The following is a 20,010-nucleotide window of genomic DNA, read 5'->3' on the forward strand; positions in this document are numbered from 1 at the left end:
ACAAGGTGACTTTGTTAGTTACTCGGCTCACAGAAATCCATCTTGAAATATATGCTGTGTATCTTTTAAGGTACAAAGGTCAGCATTCATTAGAAAGAGGTCTCTCTTTCTATACACAAATTAGCTTATCGGAAATGTTCTAATGGCTTTTTTCCTTTCTTTAACAGGTATCTCAAAAATCACAATTTCAGCTTTGAAAAAAATGGAGGTAATGCAACTCGGATAGTGGAGACTCCAGCACACATAAAATACACAATTTATGAAAGCTTTTTTATTATTATTATTCAAAACACTTACATCACATGTACCATTAAATTGTTAATTGCAACATCAGAATTAGGGGACCTAAGCATCAACCACCAGGGCAGTCAGAAAGACAGCAAGCATCACAAGCATCAGCCGTTGCTGATCAGAAGCTAACCACCAGTGCACAAGAAGTTAGGTTACGAAACGCCTTTTCGTCCTTCACCCTAGATTCCACTTCATTTTCCTTCATTTCTCTGCAAATTCTGATTTTACTCTCAGGCTAACTATCACATCACAGCCTTGAAAACTGGTAGTTTGTGAGTGCCAACTGGAAAAGTTTGCAACCTTGCAAAACCCCGCTCTGCAGGCTGCGTTATGGACACCGAGCCAATTACCCGGCCCTCGGCTCAGGAGCGCTCTTAATTGACGAAAGCATCACAGGGCACCAAGCTGTCACTGCTTCAGCCTCATTGCTGCACAAAGAAGCTGCCCAGGAAAACACCTGGGAGGATCGCTGGTTATGAGAAACGTCTTGTAAGATTAATCAGGAAGATAATTTCACCTGATTGGGAAAAGAACCTTCTAAAGAAAAGGAAAGGCCATGAAGGAAGACCAAGTCCATCTGCATGCACCTCACAGGGCAGAAGGTGCTTCAGACCAGGGTTCTGTCACTAACTTTTGTTTTGCAAGTGTGGGCAGGGGTACAACAAAGGGGAGAAATGAGGGCAAGGAAGAAAGCAAGCTAACTTTTTTAAAAGTCTACTGTAAAGTACCATCCATTTTTAATGAATGCTCCCTACCAGGGCACAAAGGAATGCAGGGACTGGCTGATGAGTCACCTGTAATCCTTCCCTCACCTGTAACAAAACCAGATCGGCATCAGTCACACCTCACACTGATTACTTCAGACTTAGCAGCCACACCGATTTCATTTTTAGGTCCCAGGTTAGTGAGCTGTGTGTTTTCTGTTGTGCCCTCTTCACGCGAAGGGCATTGCCCCAAGCACAGCCCTGCAGTTTTAGTAATTCCACATCACCCCCTTCATGCTGAAAGACTCCTTCCCAACATGGACTGCTCTGCTGAGCAATACGTATATTTATATTTTAATAAATTGAGCTGTGATGTTCAGAAACAGCACAAAAACAAAGGAAGAAAAACAGATAGAAAAGCATTTGTGTGGCAGAAGTTGATAAACATCCACAGTCCCAATTCTGGCAGCAATTATTTCTGAATCCATGTACACTCCATTGTTTCTCAAGTGTCTCATTTTGGATATTGCAGTCCAAAACCAAAGCTATTTAGAGAAAAAATGTTCTTTGAAGCCCACCTGTGAGTGAGCAATGGCCGGTTCCTTCCCTCCCTCAAATCACCTGAGAGATAGCTCCAACAACTACACACTTAAGTTAACAAATGAAGTTTTGCATTTCATACTATGATGTCACTTAGGGGCGGAATAGCCTGTTTCCCGTGCTTTTGTAGCCTCGGTGGTTAGAAATGTGCAATCCTGTTCCACCAAAGTAAACAGGCATACATCTCAGATCACACACATTTTAAGTATTAGCTGTTTCTCATGGTATGTGATGCTGGAGTCACTTCTGCAATCAGTGAGCACAGCTGCTTTCCTCTGCCCATACAGCGAGCCTTCCACATTAACGCTCCAGGGGTCTTGGTTGTGTGTTTCTCGGTAGGTGTAGGACTTTGGCCGAGGGCTTCAGACTGGGGGGCAAGGAGAGGGGAACTCAAGTAGTAAAGCAGTGGAAAAAAATCCCCCAAATATCCATAATTTATTCCAGAGAGTTAAAGAGCGCTTCTTAGTGTGGGGTGCTTCCTTCCGCCCCACACATACAAGCACAGATACTGCTACAGGTTTCTTTCCTCTATTTCCCAATACTTTGAAAAGAAGGCTTAATCCTCTTCCACGTACAAGGATTCACAGAGTTGTCTTTCGCCTAGAGAAAACCGCAGGGTGCCTTCATAGGAGTATCTTGTGTCAGGTAGGAACCTATCCAATTGGCTTAATTTAACATGAGACTATAAAAATAAGGCATAAAATTGACCCGAGTCCAAGTAGGCTCTTCTACAATCGCTTGCTGCTCTGCCACCCCATCCTGCAGCTGCCAGGGAGCTGAAGACAATGTGTTTTTTCTTAAGACGAGGTGCCTGTGAAGCAGAGGTATTTTGCATGTGTCCCATATGGCCTCAGTCTGACCTGGCCATTTAGCATCCTCCTTGTGTATAAACACAGCTGGGATCCAGAGAGGAACCGTCATCCATTCCTCAGGTAGCTGAAGCCAGGAGAAGCCACCTGTGGAGCACACCTCCCGCTCCATGGACGAGCAGGGCTCTTCCCCATGATGACACTGACTTTCCTCCTACACGCCAGCCAGCAGAGGCATTCCCTGCATCCCCTCCCAATGCAGGGATACTTAGACCCCAAGACTAACGCTAACGGGTAGATTAATTTCAAATTTCACCTGCAATAGTCATTGGAGGCTTTACCAAAGCTCGCAGCTAAGGGAAGGGTGAGGAGCCCACCTGCATCCTCACTTCTCCAGGAGCAGAGATTCCTCCATCCTCAGCCTCAAGACACATCCTCCATCCTCAAGACACAAATCTGAGCACAAAGCATCACAGCCCCCAGGCAGGAGGCCTCTCAGCAGAGCAGGCAGGTCATGTCCCCCTCCCTCTCCCCCTGCTGGGGGTCCTGGTCTGAAGATGAAGGGGACACAAGCTGTGGGACACAGCCTTACCCCCCCAGCTGCCCTGTGCTGCCGGCAGCCTGCCCAAAAACGGGTCGGGGTTGTGTTTGGTCCCTCGAGGAGCAGCCCGAGCTGCCAGTTTGCCACCCACCACCTGATGTGGGGCTGAAAGCAACCAAAGCAGGTGGTCCTCAAGGCCCGACATGAAGGCTCCAAAGCAAGTTTTCTATTTAAAGACGGAATGATCTCGGCTACTTGACACCCATGGGCTCGGCAGCTAGGAGAATTTATAGCTCCAACTTGCTTCAGATAACGTTAGTCAAGTTCACGAGTCTGCTGTGCATCTGAGGACCAGCAGATTAACAGTAGAAGCTTTGCTCTCACTTTTTTTTTTAGGGGAAATTTACAGAAAGTCCCTATTTGTCACCTAGAACAGTGCCACAAGCACTTCAAGTTAACAATAAAAGTAACTCTGAACTACAGCCTGATGTTATTCCCCCCCACTTCCCCATGCTGAAAGTTCCTGGACCTTACAGGCTTTGGTTAGGCTGACCTGCCACAGGGACTTTTTAAATTCATTGAAGTTAATGGAAAATGTTACAGAAGTTATCACAACGTGCACAAAAACCTCAGAAACCTTGACCAGACAGGATCACAGATGGGGTACAAGCACTCGTTCTAGCTCATTCTTAACTCATTTTACGTAATACCCTGTCACTTCATGTAAGTGGCTGTGTGTTTACTTCTGCTACTAATCATATATACGGACCAACACCACCATGTTCATCCAAAGCAACCTATTTTCATCATGATTGCACTGTTTGCCAAAGGACAAGATGCTCTCATCCTCCATAAGTAACTGAAAGCAAGTTTTTACTGCAGCTGACAGAAAAGCAGGTCTTTTGGTGCACCACTTGCTTTATTATCAACAACAATTTTCAAAGTAAGCACTGGTGCAGAACAGGAAGAAAACAAGTCCCAATGCACATGACCCTAGCAAGTTCCCTTAAATAATCAGTAAAACCTAGAACAAAGCTGACAGATTTGGAATCAGTTGTACAGGATCTAGGTATCAAATGTTTCTGCAAAGAGCAGTGCAGGCCCGCAGCAACGAGATACATCTGGAAATGTGACTCCCCCTCCTGCACTGCTCTATTTTAACAGCCAGAATTGATTCCGCGCAGCCAACCAGCACAGCTGTATCAGCTCCAGCGAGTACAACGTGTCACCCTAAACGTTGCTCCAACTTAAAAAACCCAGACAGCATCAGGAGAGCAATGTTAAAAAGCTGCTTATTGTACAAAAACCTGGAATAAACACCATAATTTTAATCCCCAAACTATGCACCAGAGAAACATCCATTTCAGAAGCAGACTTAGTCAATACCTACTTTATATTTATTTTGTAAAATAACAATTCAGTTGTCAATGTAGCAAGCAGCCAAATGCTATTTATTATTTTAATAAAAAAAGCATTTCACAATGTATAGCCAACTTTTTATTATTTTCCTAAAGAAAAAAAAAAACCTTCATCTGTTCGGTCTTGCTAGGTTTTAAAAAGTTTTAAACACTCAAAATAAACTGACCATGGTATTTGGACAAGTACAGCTAATACCTGCAGGGACTACAACATTACTGTGCTCTGTACAGAGCCACTGTTTATTAAGGTCCATATTTTGCTTTTTTCATTTACTTTCTAGCAAGACAGTTACCCAATAACTCTAAAAGGCAGCCACCATCCATATCGATTCAAATATAACTTCTCTGGACTATGATGAAACAAAAAGCCTTTTAAGTAGTTTTCTGGAGAGCTGGACTACAGCAGGACTTTTGGAACCTCTGAAAGAACTGGTAGCTTTACTAACTAACTACATTACAGCTTTTCCACTAAAAAGGCATTAGAAAAAGACTTGAATGCAACAGAAAAACATCCATTTGGGGTGTTACCTAATCATTTCCTTATAAGCTAGTAATCAGTGCTGGTTTAAGTGTACTTGCCTAACCAAAAATTGCATTAAAATTCAAACTAACTTTGGTAAAGTGCTGCAGAGATTCCTAATAGGATCAAATACTACTTAAAGTACGTTTAATTTTCCTTTAAGAAGTTTGGAATGAAGATCAAATTGAATTTACAAAAAAGGCCAAAGGAAAAAAAATGCAAACGTTACTTGAGCCTGTATTCTCCTATCTGTTTTTCTGAGAGTTCATGAATAAGCGTTTTGTATCCCTCTGGAGCAAACAACTGAGGAACAGATGGCACTAGGTCTTATGTTACTCTTTCCTCGGTACTTAATCGACATGTATGTTCCCATACTATAGCATTTCAGTTCACCCATACTCCCATTGTGTGCTTAACCACCACACTACTTATTAGTTACGTTGAATTCACACAATGCAGCAAAGTTATGTTCCAGTAAATCACTTACTATGGTCAGATCGTGTACACTAACACTTGGTATGAATTAAAACGTATATGCACTTATGAGGAAGATTCTGGAGTAAGGGGGAACAAGATCCACCAGCTCCATACATCTGCTTATTTGTGACAATGCTACAGCCATGGCAGGGACATGCAGGACTTGGCACATTTGGTAGAGGTGAATAACTGGTTTTTTAGAAAGAATTGCTGGGAGGTTGGTGAACTGAAAACCCAGGTAAGTCCATTCGAGCGTAAAACGGAGCATCTTCCAAAAGAAACTTGAGGCAAGTACAATTGCATGCGTTCACTTATTTATTCTTTCAGGGACTGAGCAGAATGGATGCCAACATGCACCGACCTCCCAGTTGTACGCATTCAGAGAAAGTCAAGTCAGTGCTAACAAACAAAACAGTCACTCTAGAAAGTTTTTGGTAGAAACTTATCAGCAGCTGATTTAGAACTCAATCTAAATTGATCAAACCCTGTAGAGGCCTGGCTGCCAACTGAGAGGCTTCCCTGCCATATGGGTTCCAGCATTAACAAATGGGAGAAACATGCCTTCCAAAAAGGACAGACCCCACCTCCTTCTGACACACCTCCCACGGCTCAGTGATGTCCCGTGATCACCTGTGCCACTTCCACACATACACGTCTAGGTACACACCCACCCACCAACGGGGTGCAGGAGAGACCTGCATCTGTCGCCCTGCAGTTTTAGCAGCTGGTCCAGGATCCCACCTCTGCCACAGCAGAGACTCCAGACATTCATTAAGACCCTGCAAAAGCCTCACTGTCAAGCCGGCACCTGGCAGTAAGGCAGGTTTCTCACTTTAGAGCAGGCAGAAGAGCTGCAGAAAAGAAGGGGCTTGGTTCCTCCATTTCAGGCTACAGAGAAATAGCGTGACATCAGATGAAGGTTGTTTCTAGCTGTCAGATTTCTCGGCTTCATGGGAAAAAACAAAACCAACACAACTCCCCTCTCCCTCACCAAGCCAGGCTTCAGGCACATTGAAATCAAGTCTCATCAAGATAGCATCCATATTTTCTAACATGCCAGAATCACTTCAGGGAAATAATGCATTTCTAGATGTAACCTGAATTTCACATACACAAACTTAATCAATTGGAAAGCCAGTTCTGCTGCTGCATGACTATTTTAGATCTCCTCCAAACATTACTTGCATAAATCACTCGTATTTCAGAGAAACAAAGATGTCTCTTCCAACAACAGTGCCAAGCATCATGCACACCCGTGACACGTGTTTGGCTGCCCTTTTCCTACAGGCTCTCTGGGTACCACACATCAGTGCTTAGCTTACACTTGTGTTTCCAGGCCAAACCTCCCAGAGAACCTCCCAAAGATGCAGTAAGCGCCCTGCTGCTGGCAGTGAATGGCTATGAAGTGGCAAGTCTAAAACCCACCTTTCCTCTGATCAGACAGTTGTACCAAGCTCTTCTCAACGCTCACACCCAAACCCGCCAGTACAGCTGGGCTCCCGAAATGCAGGAGATGCGTCAATACCCCCTCAACAGTCCCTTCCTACCTGGTCCTTACAGCAGGCGCTCTACCCTCCACCCGCCCAGCCCAGCACCACTCTTCCTGATCTCTGCAGCACCTCTAGTATCTCTGGGCATGCAAAAATCCTGACACCTCCAGCAGCTGAATTGCTGTTGCCATCCTTCTTTTAGCACATGATTACCAGCACCCCTGGGCTTTCTTCAGACCTCTGTTACATCCTGGCCACAAAACAAGGCAGCAATCAGATCAAAATGTAAGCATGTTACACACATACCAGTCAGACAGCGTGCCAAGTGCAAACATTATTAAGATGACAGTTCCAAAAATCAACGCCCCTTCCCCACCCTCACCCCCATCAGCTGCAGACAAGAGATGACCAAAGGGACCAGGAATATCCTTTACATCGAGATCTGATTTTATTTTCAGTCACTCCCTTTTACTGCAACAGGACCACACGTGCGTAACAAGGAACAGCTCAACTAGAGCCAAAGGCGTACAACCAACCTTTACGGAAACATGCTCAAAAGCAAAAGAAAGGAGTCTCATTTGATTCAAAGGAACAATGTGAAGTCTGACCCAGCTCTATTTCATTTACTGAATTTGAGAAGCAGTCTATTAATAGTTCACTACCATATTCCTATCCCGTTTCTCCGTGTCATGGAGACAGCGCTCCTAACAAATACCAGCGATACAGGCACGTGTCTTCATATTGACACTGTAGAGCAGAGCTAAACCAACTGCTTGAACTGAAACAGAAATCACTATCTCAAAAATTGACATGAAACAGGCAGAATTAGTCTCCGGGAGTTAATTTAATATAAGCACATAGCAATATCAAATTCAAGCTTTCAGATACATTTTCCCTCCTTTCTTCTTCCAAAGAAATTTGCTAAATTATTCTGTTCATTTACGCTACAATGTTTACCAAGCCAATAAATAAAAAAAAAAAAACAGCACAGATGGTAACAATCTGCTCTTTTGACATCAGATGAATGCTGTCACCAACAAGGACACCATAAAAGCCAAACTACTGCATCAGTGAAAATCCTGAAATTTTGCCTTTTCAATAAAGAAACCACCTGAATTCACACAGGAGCTCAGGACATCCTCCTTCCACTGCCAGAAGCCGCTTGTTAGTCGGTGTCAAGTGAACTTGCTTTAACACTGCCCATTTTATGGGCGCCCACTTCTAACAATGCAAACATTCCTGCTTACACAAAAACATCCACGCCACGAACCTTTCGTGTCATAGCAAAAGAAAAAGTGCTATGAAAGTACCAAGCACAACACTCACCTTGTAAAGATGATGAAGTCTCTCCCTACAGAACTATTCCACTAGAAGCTCAGCAGAAAAGCTGCAGGGGGACAAAGGGATAATTTCTTGCCACCCTACTGTGCAATTTCTGTTTGTTTGTTTGACCACTGGAGTCCTTTACAGTGTTCTTTATTTGGTAGCTATTTGGAAAACGCAGTCAGAGCTATTTCAGCACTCTTGATTTCTTGTTTCAAATGGGGAAGGGGGGAAATTTACCTCTGTCCCTCCCTCGCTCTTCCATAGCTCCCCAGACACCTCTAGCATCCAACACGTGAACTAAGCGTTTACACCGAGCACCTGGAGGTCATGTCCACCTATAAGCACAGAGCAAGTCTTGTGCAACTGGTGGAAAAGGCACAGCTGCCCTGCAGCGTTCACCAACACACGTTTTTCACCTCTCCACTATAGGTACAGCAACAGCAGGAGACAGTATCTTTTCCACGTTTTCAGCAAATAAAACCCGAATGAATTACAACTGAACAGAAACTGTAGTATTCGGCATCAAAGCAAGAACCAAGAGGTACAATGAGGTCTTTGCGCTTGAGATAGTACAGTGTTAGGCTCTTCTGCAGTTTCCCTACGCGTTCCCTAAGGAGAACAGGATGGGTATTTTGGAAACTATTCATCCAACTAAAAACATTATTTGGCTTGCCAGCAGGTTGGCAAAAGCCTATATTCCTTATTCATGACCTAACATCTTACTTACGAGCACAATGCTTGAAATACTGTTACTGAAGCCTCACCACACAGCAATTGTATGCCACCAATTAAAATTAATTATAGCTGTTGAAAGCCTTAGAATGTGAACCCTTCCAAACTGCAAGGGCACACTAATCCCATTCCAATACTTCAGTTTCAGGAAGGAACAATAAACTTACTTTCTAGCTAGAATTTGACTAAAGCTTTCATGTCTTCACAGAGGGGTCTAAAGCCCACATCTAGCTTGGTTACCATTTGGGTCCTACTCTAATCCTAGCCATGATTTCGGTTCTGAACCCTAAAGCCATCTTTTCAATTAAATAAAAGCACTGAATAAGACTGGCTTGCAGGGTCTTTGTATAGATGAACAGAAAGAGACAGACACCCAGGCAACAGTACAACTGGGCTGAGAAAACTGCTGAGCAAGGAGAGGGGATTAATGCCTGTGTGGAACCTCAACACTGTTAGCTTTTAGCTCTCAGACTCTAAAAGTAACAAGCCAAGCGCATCTCTAGAAGAGAGACAAAGTACAACACGTTGCCATTTTCCTGCAAAAAGGCTCTCCCATTGTTTTTGATGGTGTGAGATTGCAAAGGAAGGCATTTTGTCTTGAGCAGCATGGCAGCCATGGCTTCCCCTCAGCCATTGCTATGTGTATCTGAACATTAAATTTCTACAGAAAGGAGCGTATCCAAATGGCACAGCATACATAAGAGTTTCCAAAATATTGGGAATAAAGTGATTCCTTCACAGCGCTCTGACTTGTTTTCATAACAAAAATCCCTTGCTGAAGCACTAAAGTCCTGCCCAAGTCAAAAAGCACAAGACAGTACGCAGCTACTTGCACTTTCCATTGCTTCTTTCTTGCAAACTAATCCTAAAAGCAAAGACCTCACCTGTGCCATTCAGCTCTACTTTCTCCCTCCAGGCCCAAGCACTGTCTCTCAAAATTCCCATACACTCTCATTCTGGCATTACCTTGACATCCGCACAGCTAAGGGACGTCAGTGTTTAAAGAGAAACGGCAGCCATAAACACTTTTGTGGATTTACAGAATTTTTTCTAAAGTAGCTTAATAACAAGCACTCTTGCTACAGTTAGAGGCCTAAACCAATTTGCATATATTGCATTTAAAACATCTAGCAGCAAGACCTGATTTAAATTGAAGCACATACAGCTGACAACAGAAACCAGTGGGAATTATGGAATTACTACAGATTATTTCTTTACAAACAGTCCGTTCAGGAATTCCTAAATAAGTATATGGAATAAGAAAAGCAATCACCAGTTAAACTTTATACTGCAAACTGCCCTTCCCAATCTCCTTCTTCAATTTAAATGACCCAAACGCTGGGATTCCAATAGAATGGATTCTCCAATACATCTGGCAGTCTTTTGTAGCTAAAGCTATTCTGCTACAGAAAATATCTTGAAAACAGATATTTTCCCACTCCCCTGCTAGAGCATACTGCAAAAATTTGGCAACAAAATGAATTCCTGCTCCCTGTGATTGCTCTGTTGCATCCTAGCCGGTGCACGCGAGCTCTGTCAGACAGCTAAACCACCCCAGCCCGTTCCCATACGCACACGTTCCCTCAGAGGGGACCTGAATTACTGCCCTAAATGAATTTCAGGCGACTGCAGTATGAGCCTTACACGTTCACGATTCGGTTTCCAGCAGCCACCGAACAGCGATGAGGCCTGCCTGGTGTGCTCTGCTCCCGGCACCACCGCAGGGCTGAGCTCTCCTCCAGAGCCCCCCGACAGCCCCTGCCACTGCCCCCCAGAACCCCCAGAGGCCAGAGCTCTCCCCCGGCAGCCGGAGCCCCCCCAGCCCCATGGCTGTGGGGCACAAGCTGGGGCTGAGCCTCCTCCTGCGCCAGCACACCCTGCCCTCAGCTGCGCGGCCTCAACTTGCCCGGCCTGCGCATTTCGCAGCTCTGCCTCATGGAAACCGCTGAGGCGAGAGACGGTGAGGGCCGGGGAGCGCTGCCCGTACCTCTTCTGAGGGAAGCAGCGCTGCGGTGAATTGCAACCCTATTGTGCAACGAAACCGCCGGGGAATAAAGATGTGGCTGCACATCCATCTCTGCCTACCCCACCAGGCCGGGAGTAATTCACAAGCAGTTCGTGCCAAGGGTAAATAAATAAATAACTCGAGCTTCGTGCAGCACAATATTTCCGTGCTGTTCTCACACCCTCACAGTCCATGAGGCTCGATCATCCAGGGGGAGTTTAGGGACCTGGGACTGGAACCAAGAGCTGCATCGTTAGTTCCCACTGAAATCACGGAGCAAACTCAGACTGAACAATAGCTCAAGGGAAAAATTAAATCTATATTAGGTTTCTCCTCTCAAATAAGGTCTTATTAGAATAGATGTTAACAGAAGGGATGTACATAATAGATACTAAAAGCTTCACAAAGAAAAAAATGAAACATTCTACTGACATTTTTTACAAGAGCAGGAATATATGCATACATACAGAAGCATATGATCTCCAAATGAGATTATATGCACTTTAAAATAAATAAAGGCAATAACCATGTCCCAAAACAGCAAAATGACAGTATCTGTATCTTCTCTCTTTGGGCATTACTGGGTGACTTCAGTCTGAAGATCTAGAAGCTAAAACAGGCCCATCATTTCAAACCTCACTTTTCAAAGGTATTTGGATACACAGGTCTTTGACCTGACTGAAGCGCTAGTGCTCAACGCATTAAAAAACGGAAAGCACTCAAGTGCTTTCTGAGGTTCAATTCACAAGCTGGTGACAGGCGCAATTTCAGAAGAGGCAAGGGGCTGTAAGAGACAGCACACGTTCCAGTCTGTATAAAAGCACAGCGCATCTATATTCGTGGGAAAAGGGAAGTGCGCTCCTGCAAACGCATTTACATTCATTTATACGCTGCGTGTGTTTCTTTAACCTAGACCTGCCGCTCGGCTCCTGCTAAATCCAGCTACTGCTTGTGAAGTGTCAGTCTGAAGTGGCTGGGGGGTAGGGAGGGGAAGAGGAGCTGTGCTGAGCTCTCTTCAGCATGCTCTGCGCATTCAGAGAGCGACTCGTGACCTTTTTATGCAATATGACAGCTCCTATATTACCACGGCTAGCTCGGCAGCCGGGTGCAGAGCTGTGAGGGTTAAGCCTGGGAGGAGTGTACATAAGGTGGTAGATGCGGAGCCAATGAGGATATTGCGCTATAGTTAGACACTGGATACTAAGCAATGGTGACTATAAAGGCTGCTCAAAGCTGAGCTTCTGTGGATGCCACCGGCACCTTGCCCTTAGCTCCTAGGCTTACAAAGCAGAAATAAAACACAGGCGGATCAGCCGAGCTTACCTGAAGTTCACACCAAGCAACTTCCACCCACGTCTCTGTGTCCAGTCCCTTGTAGACCGTTTTGAAGGATCCCCTCCCGAGTTCAATATCAAACTTGAGGAACCTGCCGTCCAGCGAGGTGGCAACGGCTTTCATGTCAGCCTCCTCCTCCGGCTCCTCTTTCTTTGCCTTGCCATGGTCCTTGGAAGCATCCGCCGCCTCCTTCCTCTCCGCATCCTTGCCGGCTTCCTTCTGCTCCTCCGCCCCCGGGGCACCGCCGGGGGCTGGCCCCGACTTCAGCTGCCCGGGGGGCTCTGTCCCCAGGCACCCCTTCTCCTGCCCCTGCCCCGCCTTCGCCCTCTCCGCGATTATCCTCCGGGTTTTCGGGAGCAGGATAATTTTCCGCTGATGCTCCGACTCGGGAAGGTCGAAAGCGGGCTCCTCCTGGTCCGAGTCCACCACGCTCCTGCGCAGGAACCGCTGGTGGACCAGCTTGGGGTCCCTGGAGCCGTGCGGGCGGAGCGGCGGGGCAGCGGCGGCCCCATCCACGTTCATGCCGGGCTCGGCAGCGGCTGGAAGCCGCCCGCGGCCGCCTCCTCCCCGCCGGGGGGCCGCTCGGGCATCGCCCCCGCTTTCCATCGGCTCTCAGCTCCTGCCGCCGCCGCCGCCCCCGGGCCGGGGGGGAGTCACCGCGCTGCGGGCCCGCTCCGGGCCGCCCCTCCGCCACCTGCCAGGGGCAATGCAGAGCGCACAGCCCTGATGCGCCGCTCGGACCCGGTCCCCCCTTCCCTGGCCCCCCCCCGCCCTTCCCCGGTCCCCCCTTTTCCCCGGTCCCCCCCTCCCCGCAGCCGCGCCCCCCGCACCGAGCCATGGGGGGGCTTGCAGCGGCGGCCGGCCGGGCTGCGGGGCCCAGCCGCCCCCCCGTGCCCCCTTATCTCCTCCCGGAGGGAGCTCCGAGCACAAAGCGGGGGTGGGCGGGGGCCCCTTTTACTTACGTGCGGAGCGGGGGGCTGCCGTGCCCGGCGCCATGGACGGGGATGTGAAGGGCGGCGGGGAGGCGGGGCGGGTGCCGCCGTGTGTGTGCGCGAGTGTGGATGCGGGTGTGTGCGTGTGTGTGTGTGCGTGCGGGGGGTGTGCAGGGAGGCCCTCGGCCCGCCCCTGCAGCACGCCCTGCCCGCAGTGCCCGGCCCCCCCCCGGCTCCCTCCGATCGGCTCCCGGCGGGGCTCAGGGCGCGGGGTGCGCCCCTGCCCGCGGCCAGCCCTGCGGCAGCCCCCGCCGCGCCCCCATGGGCGACGCGAGGATGGGCGACGACGACGACAGCAGCGGCGGCCGCCCCCCTCCCTCACGGCCCCCCCCTTCCCTTCCCTTCCCTTCCCTTCCCTTCCCTTCCCTCCTCCGCCCCCACCCCGCTTTTGTCAATGGGAAGCGCCCCCCGCCGCCCGGCCCATTTAACGCCCCGCCGCTGCCGGGCCGCCCATGGGGCGGGGGGGGCGGCACCCCGGCCGGCCCGCACCGCCCCCGACCGCCGGAGACAATGGCCGGGCCCCCCCAGGTGCCGCGGGGGCGGGTGCGTTCCCGGAGCCCCCCTCGGGTCTCCTCCTCGGTCGCCCCGGAGCTGAGCGCGGCGGGCGAGCGATTTCTCCTTTGTCCGGGCCCCGCGGGGCGGCAGCCGAGGGGCGCTGTGCCCCGAGCCCCCCGCAGCGAGCCCCTTCCCCCGGCCGGCTCCGAGCCGCGGGGCTGGCCCTGCCCAAGGGCCCTACCTGCCGACAGCGGGGGCACTGCTGCCCTCTGGGGCGTCGCGTTCCAACAAACAGGCGCCTTTGGGTAACCAGGATTTAACTAAATCAATACGTCTGAAAAAGAAAACCCAAACCCACCAGATTTACCAGTAGTTGTTACCTGAATTCAGAATTCCTGAGGTTTCTTGACTGCTAAGCAACCACCATCAGTTTTTCATTACTCGTTTTCATATGGGATTGTAAAACCCTTTAAAATAAGAATCCTGCTGCCCGCCTTTGTATTTTTTATTTTTTGTTATAGAAGCTCCAGTTTTTATTTTAGAATTGCAGTTGATGACTAGTAATTCAGGGTTTGGAAACATTTGATCTTTCAGTGGTTTGCTTTTTGAAGTGTTTGAATACAACACAATACAATTATTAGTTCTAGGACTTGCAGCTGTAGCCTAGAACACAGGTTTGCATGAAATTACAGAAGGACCTACTGCTAGTTCTGTACCTTGGGCTCTTCTTACTCCATGGACAAGACATTTAATTAACAGAAAGCAGAATAACATTACCAAGAGAAAAGCAGGGAAGGTTAAGAGCCCTGACACCTCCCAGTTATTTGATAAACTTGACCTTGAACTCTCATCCCGGCTGGAGAAATTCCCACCACCATGTAGATGAAAGGACAAGATTCAGGCTAATGAAACTAAAAGTAGCAGCCAACATTTCACTCAGCAGTCAGACAAAAGAAAAAGGGGAGTATTCTAGAGCTGAACAAATATCAAAACCACAAATCCACAATCAAGAAAAATATGGGGGGGAAAAAAGACTCGATGCACCCATTTGTCTTTCACTGCCAGGCCTTCTTGGAGGAAGACATACCTATGCATTCAGATGAGAACTACATCAAAAACCAGGAAACAGAGGAAAGGATATCATTATCGCTTGGAATTACTCTTTAACCTGGGGGAAAACTGCAAAATACCCTGCAATTATGAAGGATTGAATGTTGTCTCCCTATTACAGCATTAGGTCATCCAAATTTGAAAGGATTCCCGCCCTCCCAGGGCTCTTACCAGGCTGTTTCCTCAGTGTAGAAACACTATTAACCAAACCAACACGTGTTAACAAAGGAAAACAACTCTGTTCCTTCCGACCTGTAGGAATCAGCCTAAGAGCACAGCCGCAGCCTCCTAAGACACAAGCCAAGGACACAAACCGTGCTGAGTTGCAGGTGAGCTCCTTACCAGACCCAGTGCTCGGTAAGTGAAGCAGGAGCCATCCTCACCCCAGCTCTCTCACTGCTGAGCATCCACTGGTGCTTGCTGTAGTGTCCAGCGTCGTGAGGGTGTGTGTGCCCCCTGCTCTTCTGGTGTCCATTTGGCTCCTGAAAAATTAACACAATTTGCACATCACAAACTCAATAGCGACCCACTATCAAATGCTCGGAATCTGTTTACGTGGATGATTTTTAATAGTGGCCTTCAGGAAGTGCCCATCCAGGCCTTCCTGGGTGTTAACAGCCAGAACAGATGCAGCACCTGGAGACACATTCAGCACTCAGCCACGCGGTCACCTGGGCTCTTGTTTCCAGCAGTCTCCCCAAAGCCCTGCCATTCAAACACAGATCCCTCATTGTCAAGGAGAGCTTGACAGCTGCATAGGGTGGACTCTTGAAGGAAACCTACAGGTAAAGACTGACACAGCCCTTCCACAACCTAACCAAGGACTCCCTAGATGATGGGAACAGGGTCCCACCAGCTCTATCTCCACCAGCTGCTTCAATGGGTTTGCTCTGCCTGCCTTCAGTCACCCAGAAGGAAAAGCTGCTGATTCTTCTGCTATCCTGACTTCAGCCCTGTGAGAGTAGACAGACAGGTAGATAAGGGTATGCTTTATTACCAAAGAGCATAGAAAAAGGTCAACATCTACAGTTTTCCTGATTCTTAGAGCAACCTAAGAGCAAGCTTGAAATAGATGCACCACTGGAGCCAGCTGGCATGCAAGTGGCATCGGAGATTGCAGCGCTTCCCAACAATAAGGTAGTGAACGTGCTACCTCTGGCACAGCAACCTTAACCAAGCCTTTGCGTTCAAGACCTGTTCTTTGTACAGCTGAAAGCCCAAATTTGCTCTCCATGCAAACAGCCACAAATCCCCCCAAGCACACGTGGACATTTCCACTAGAACAGCATATAACGCCAAACATCCCCAGATGCTCCACTGACCAATGTAAGGAACAGTCAGCCTCTGCCAGAGAGCAAGTTAACAGCTGGTGTTACTCTTAAAAAGGAGAAAAATAGCCTTTTTCACCTCATAACAGCCAGTATTTTCTTTCTATATTTGTTAGTTTGAAGGGAGAAAGCGAAGTCCAGTTCCCCGTACGAACAACTTGACTTTCAGGTTCTCAGATACTCAGAAATTTTTTATTTGTTTAAAATAAATGTTTGCTGTGGACTGGAGAAACATTTATATTGGCCTTCAGTTTTCTATTAACTTGTTTTTTATAGAATCTATAGCTTGATTAAAAATGGGTCAAATACTTGTTGGGAGCTGCTTTCAGTTGCACGGCGGGTGTGCTCTTACAACTGCACATCTGCTACTGGCCCTACTGCAGGGTTATATAATAATTGTGTTTTCTTTAAAAGAATAAGAATAACTGAAAATCCTGGTCTCACAATATAGCCTCAGTTAGGTCATCTGTGTTCTGTTCTAGCCATTTGTTTATAGATACAATAGTTCAAGTCGTCGAGTTAATATAAACTTTTATTGCAAATGTGTAAAGAAGAATCTCTGCACAGCGAAATCATGGATGCTGCCGGCAAACTCACCGGGCAGGTAGAGCAGGCTGGCAGCAGCAAGTGAGGAAAGCATGCATCACCCCAGTCACAAGTGGATAAATGCCATTTGTCTTTGCTCTCACGTGTGACACTGGTACAATTTATCACTCCAGCATGTGTGACAACTTAAACTCCAAAGAAGTTTTGGTTTTAATTCCTACAGATTTTAGTAGTATTTTATACGCCCTTTAACAAGATGCCACAACTGTTCCTCTTGGATTCCTTAAAATCTTAAAAATCTTAAAAACTTAGTGGTGCTGCAAAGAAATGCACGGAGAGCATCTGCACTGCCTCGTGGTGTCGCTGAGGTGTATTCCCTGATCCCTGTCCCAGGAGCTGTGCTCTGGAAGGTATAACCTTATTATACATTATATAATAATATATAATTATATATTATATACTACTATTATTAATTATATATTATTAATATTATATATTACATTGTGATATATCATTATTATGTAACACAGGTATCCTTCATTTCTGTGTGATCTCCATGGAGCATTATCTCTCCGTGCCAATGCATGAAGGCAAAGTTTGTTTTTCAGACAGGCAGGCTATCACCTTTCCCACCCCAAAACTGACCAGTGATGATTAATAGTTGTTTAAGGATTACTGTGTGATTCAAAAGTTTGTATTTAATTATTTATCTGCTTTTATTTGCCAGGAAATGATGGCTTTGAGCCTGCAGTAAACTCAAATGAACTACCCAATTAATTTCCAAATGCTTCTGTGTGGCCACGAGGATTGCAAGAGTTCAAATAGCACACTGGTATTTCTTAAAACCTCTCTCCCTCTTCTTGTGCCATTTTGTGTCATGATCCCTGCAGTACCTTTATCATAAAAATAAAATAGATGGATAGAGCTAAATAAGGACTAGATAAACTTAAGGAGTAGAGCAAAATAGGCTGAATCAATGAGTCCATTGTGGCACTACATGACACAGGACTCTCCAAAATGTTAATGTGCATGTTGAGAAAGTGAATAGCTTTTACTTCTGATTATATTTTTTTTTAGCTGTATGGAGCTGTATTTTATCAAACAGCACATCAAACACATTGTGTGTTGCAAAATACACGTTTAAAGACAGAATGACAATGCCAGTGTTCCTTATAACATAAAGGATGAGGCGTAAGTTCTTCGAAGTTTAATAACAACACCTGCTCATCTTGTCTCTGTGCAATGCTGCTTGCTGTACTTATGTCTTTGATCCTGTTTTTTCTTACAAATTGAAGAAACGATGAGAGCGTATAACCTGACTGCACAAAGAACTCCCCTTCATGCAACACACGTCCCAGTGAATGGGTTCATTTCCCAAAGAAGAATAAGAACCAGCAGTGTGGTGGGAGGAATGCACCCATTCATCTGGCTGGCTGCAGTGACTCTCAACACACTGCTATGATAAAGTTAAAATCCTGAAGTACTTCTTCTGTGACAGTGAGTTGTACTACAAACAATATACACAAGGTAAACAACATAAGTTACACAGAGACCATGGCACACATGGATGAAAACAAAACAAGTAAGAGTCAACGACTAGGCTGCAAACAGCCTCACGCTCCACCCTCTTTATTATAAGTCTCGTACAATTAGCACGCCGGTACTTCACTTTTATGGTAAGGAATTACAGCGAGTAGAATATGCCATTAATGTCCTGAGAGGATTCGCAAGAAGGCCAAGGAGCTTTCTGCATTCCCAAGGTGACTGCAGTACATGACTTGTGGCCTTTCAGCACGGACTGGCCTACTGCTGTGCTTGTAGACCATTAGAAAACAGACAATGACCTGGACAAAAGAGGTCCATTGGTGCAAGAAGGTGTGGATGAGGAGTATGGACTATACAAGAAAATGCCATGTGCACGATGAGTCTTGTCACACACAGTCACATGCGATTGCTTGGCATAATCTTGCTCTTCTCTCTGCAAGATCCCCTGCAAGCACCTGAAAAAGTCACTTTAAGCTCTGTCCTCCTTCTGGGCAGAATTACTTGCACTGCTTTTTTTTTGTGTAAGAAGTACTAATGGCTAGACACCAAACATTAGCCAATGGTGCATATGTGTTAGAGATAATTACAGCCAGCTCTGGACTGCTTTTAGAGCTCCTAACAAAATCTGCTCATCCCTTGTCAAATGCCACACCAGAAGAGCATCGACATACTGTCAGTTTTCAGCATTTAATAAATCCAAATGATATATTGCTATGTTAACAGTTCCTTCTCACCTGTCAGTACAACACAACAAAAAAGGTATCTGGAAAATACTACATTAAAAAGAATCTGCACTTACTGCTTCCTGTTCCTATGAGGAAGCCAGAAAAGCCACCAACAGTCTTAAGCTGTCTACATAGGAAGGCACCTAAGACCACAGACAACACATTTCAGAGCTGGGTCCTCTCTTCTTTGTTTCTCTTTTACCTTTTCATCCCTGACAACAGCAAAGAGACTGCACATGAAACCTGTATTTCTCAAGACTGCTTAGTAGACAGTAGGCATCCAGCATTAGGAAGGATTTGGGAAGAATCATCAAGGCCTGGGAGTTACAGCATACGTGCAAAAATAAAAGTGACAGATCTCACTTTGGGAACCCCATTCCAAGGTCCGAAGTCTTTTAATGTAGAATAAAGTATTAGGTAAACATTAAAAATGGGGACTTAGTGAGATTTGTAGAGTAATTAGTTTATATTTAACAACAGATAGTTCAGACAGAGTCAAATTGGCATAATATCCTTGATTTCCAGATAGGCTCTGAGCACAAGCGTTTTAGCTGAGCACATATTTAGCCCACGTCCCTGTTCTGTTCTTACTGAACTGAGTAGCTCTTGGTTTAAATGAAGGCAGACTCAGCATGTGATATAATCATTTCCCTGTTTAACCATTGATCTGCTCACAGTTCACGTTTGCTGGGGAAAAGCACCCATTCAAACGCAATTGAACTCTTTCACACAGGTGCATGTACCCTTTGCCCTTATTGCACAAAATTCTATAAAGATTAAATTTAAAAGGAAAATAATGTAACGTTAATTTAAATCTTAAAATATACCAAACATGACATAATTCTACGCACCTCTCCTCCTGTATATCAGAAATACCAAACTCTTAAGCTTGCATTTTAACTTTTTATTTAAAAAATCAAGCACTGTTTATATTACTGATTTCTAGATGAGAAAGGATGAAGACCAATTTCAGCAGCAGCTAGGAATCAGTATCTTCTTTAGGACTTTGGTAAAGTTCTGC

The 20,010-nt window shown here is 46.2% G+C and overlaps 1 protein-coding gene across 12 annotated transcripts in view; it reads right to left on the reverse strand.

Moving 5' to 3' along the window:
• Positions 1-13,375, reverse strand: part of WNK2 (WNK lysine deficient protein kinase 2) — a 120,053-nt gene extending 106,678 nt beyond the window's left edge. For all 12 annotated transcript variants that reach the window (XM_050712747.1, XM_035558207.2, XM_035558205.2 and 9 more), the window contains exons 1-2: positions 13,211-13,375; positions 12,237-12,942 (exon numbers count right to left, since the gene is read on the reverse strand). In XM_050712747.1, coding sequence (XP_050568704.1) covers positions 12,237-12,854 — 618 coding nt within the window. In that variant the 5' untranslated portion in view covers positions 12,855-12,942; positions 13,211-13,375. The remainder of the gene's footprint in view (positions 1-12,236; positions 12,943-13,210) is intronic.
• Between the last annotated feature and the right edge of the window lie 6,635 nt (positions 13,376-20,010).

The sequence above is a fragment of the Cygnus atratus genome, chromosome 10 (assembly GCF_013377495.2).
Source record: "Cygnus atratus isolate AKBS03 ecotype Queensland, Australia chromosome 10, CAtr_DNAZoo_HiC_assembly, whole genome shotgun sequence".
Classification (NCBI taxonomy): Eukaryota; Metazoa; Chordata; class Aves; order Anseriformes; family Anatidae; genus Cygnus; species Cygnus atratus.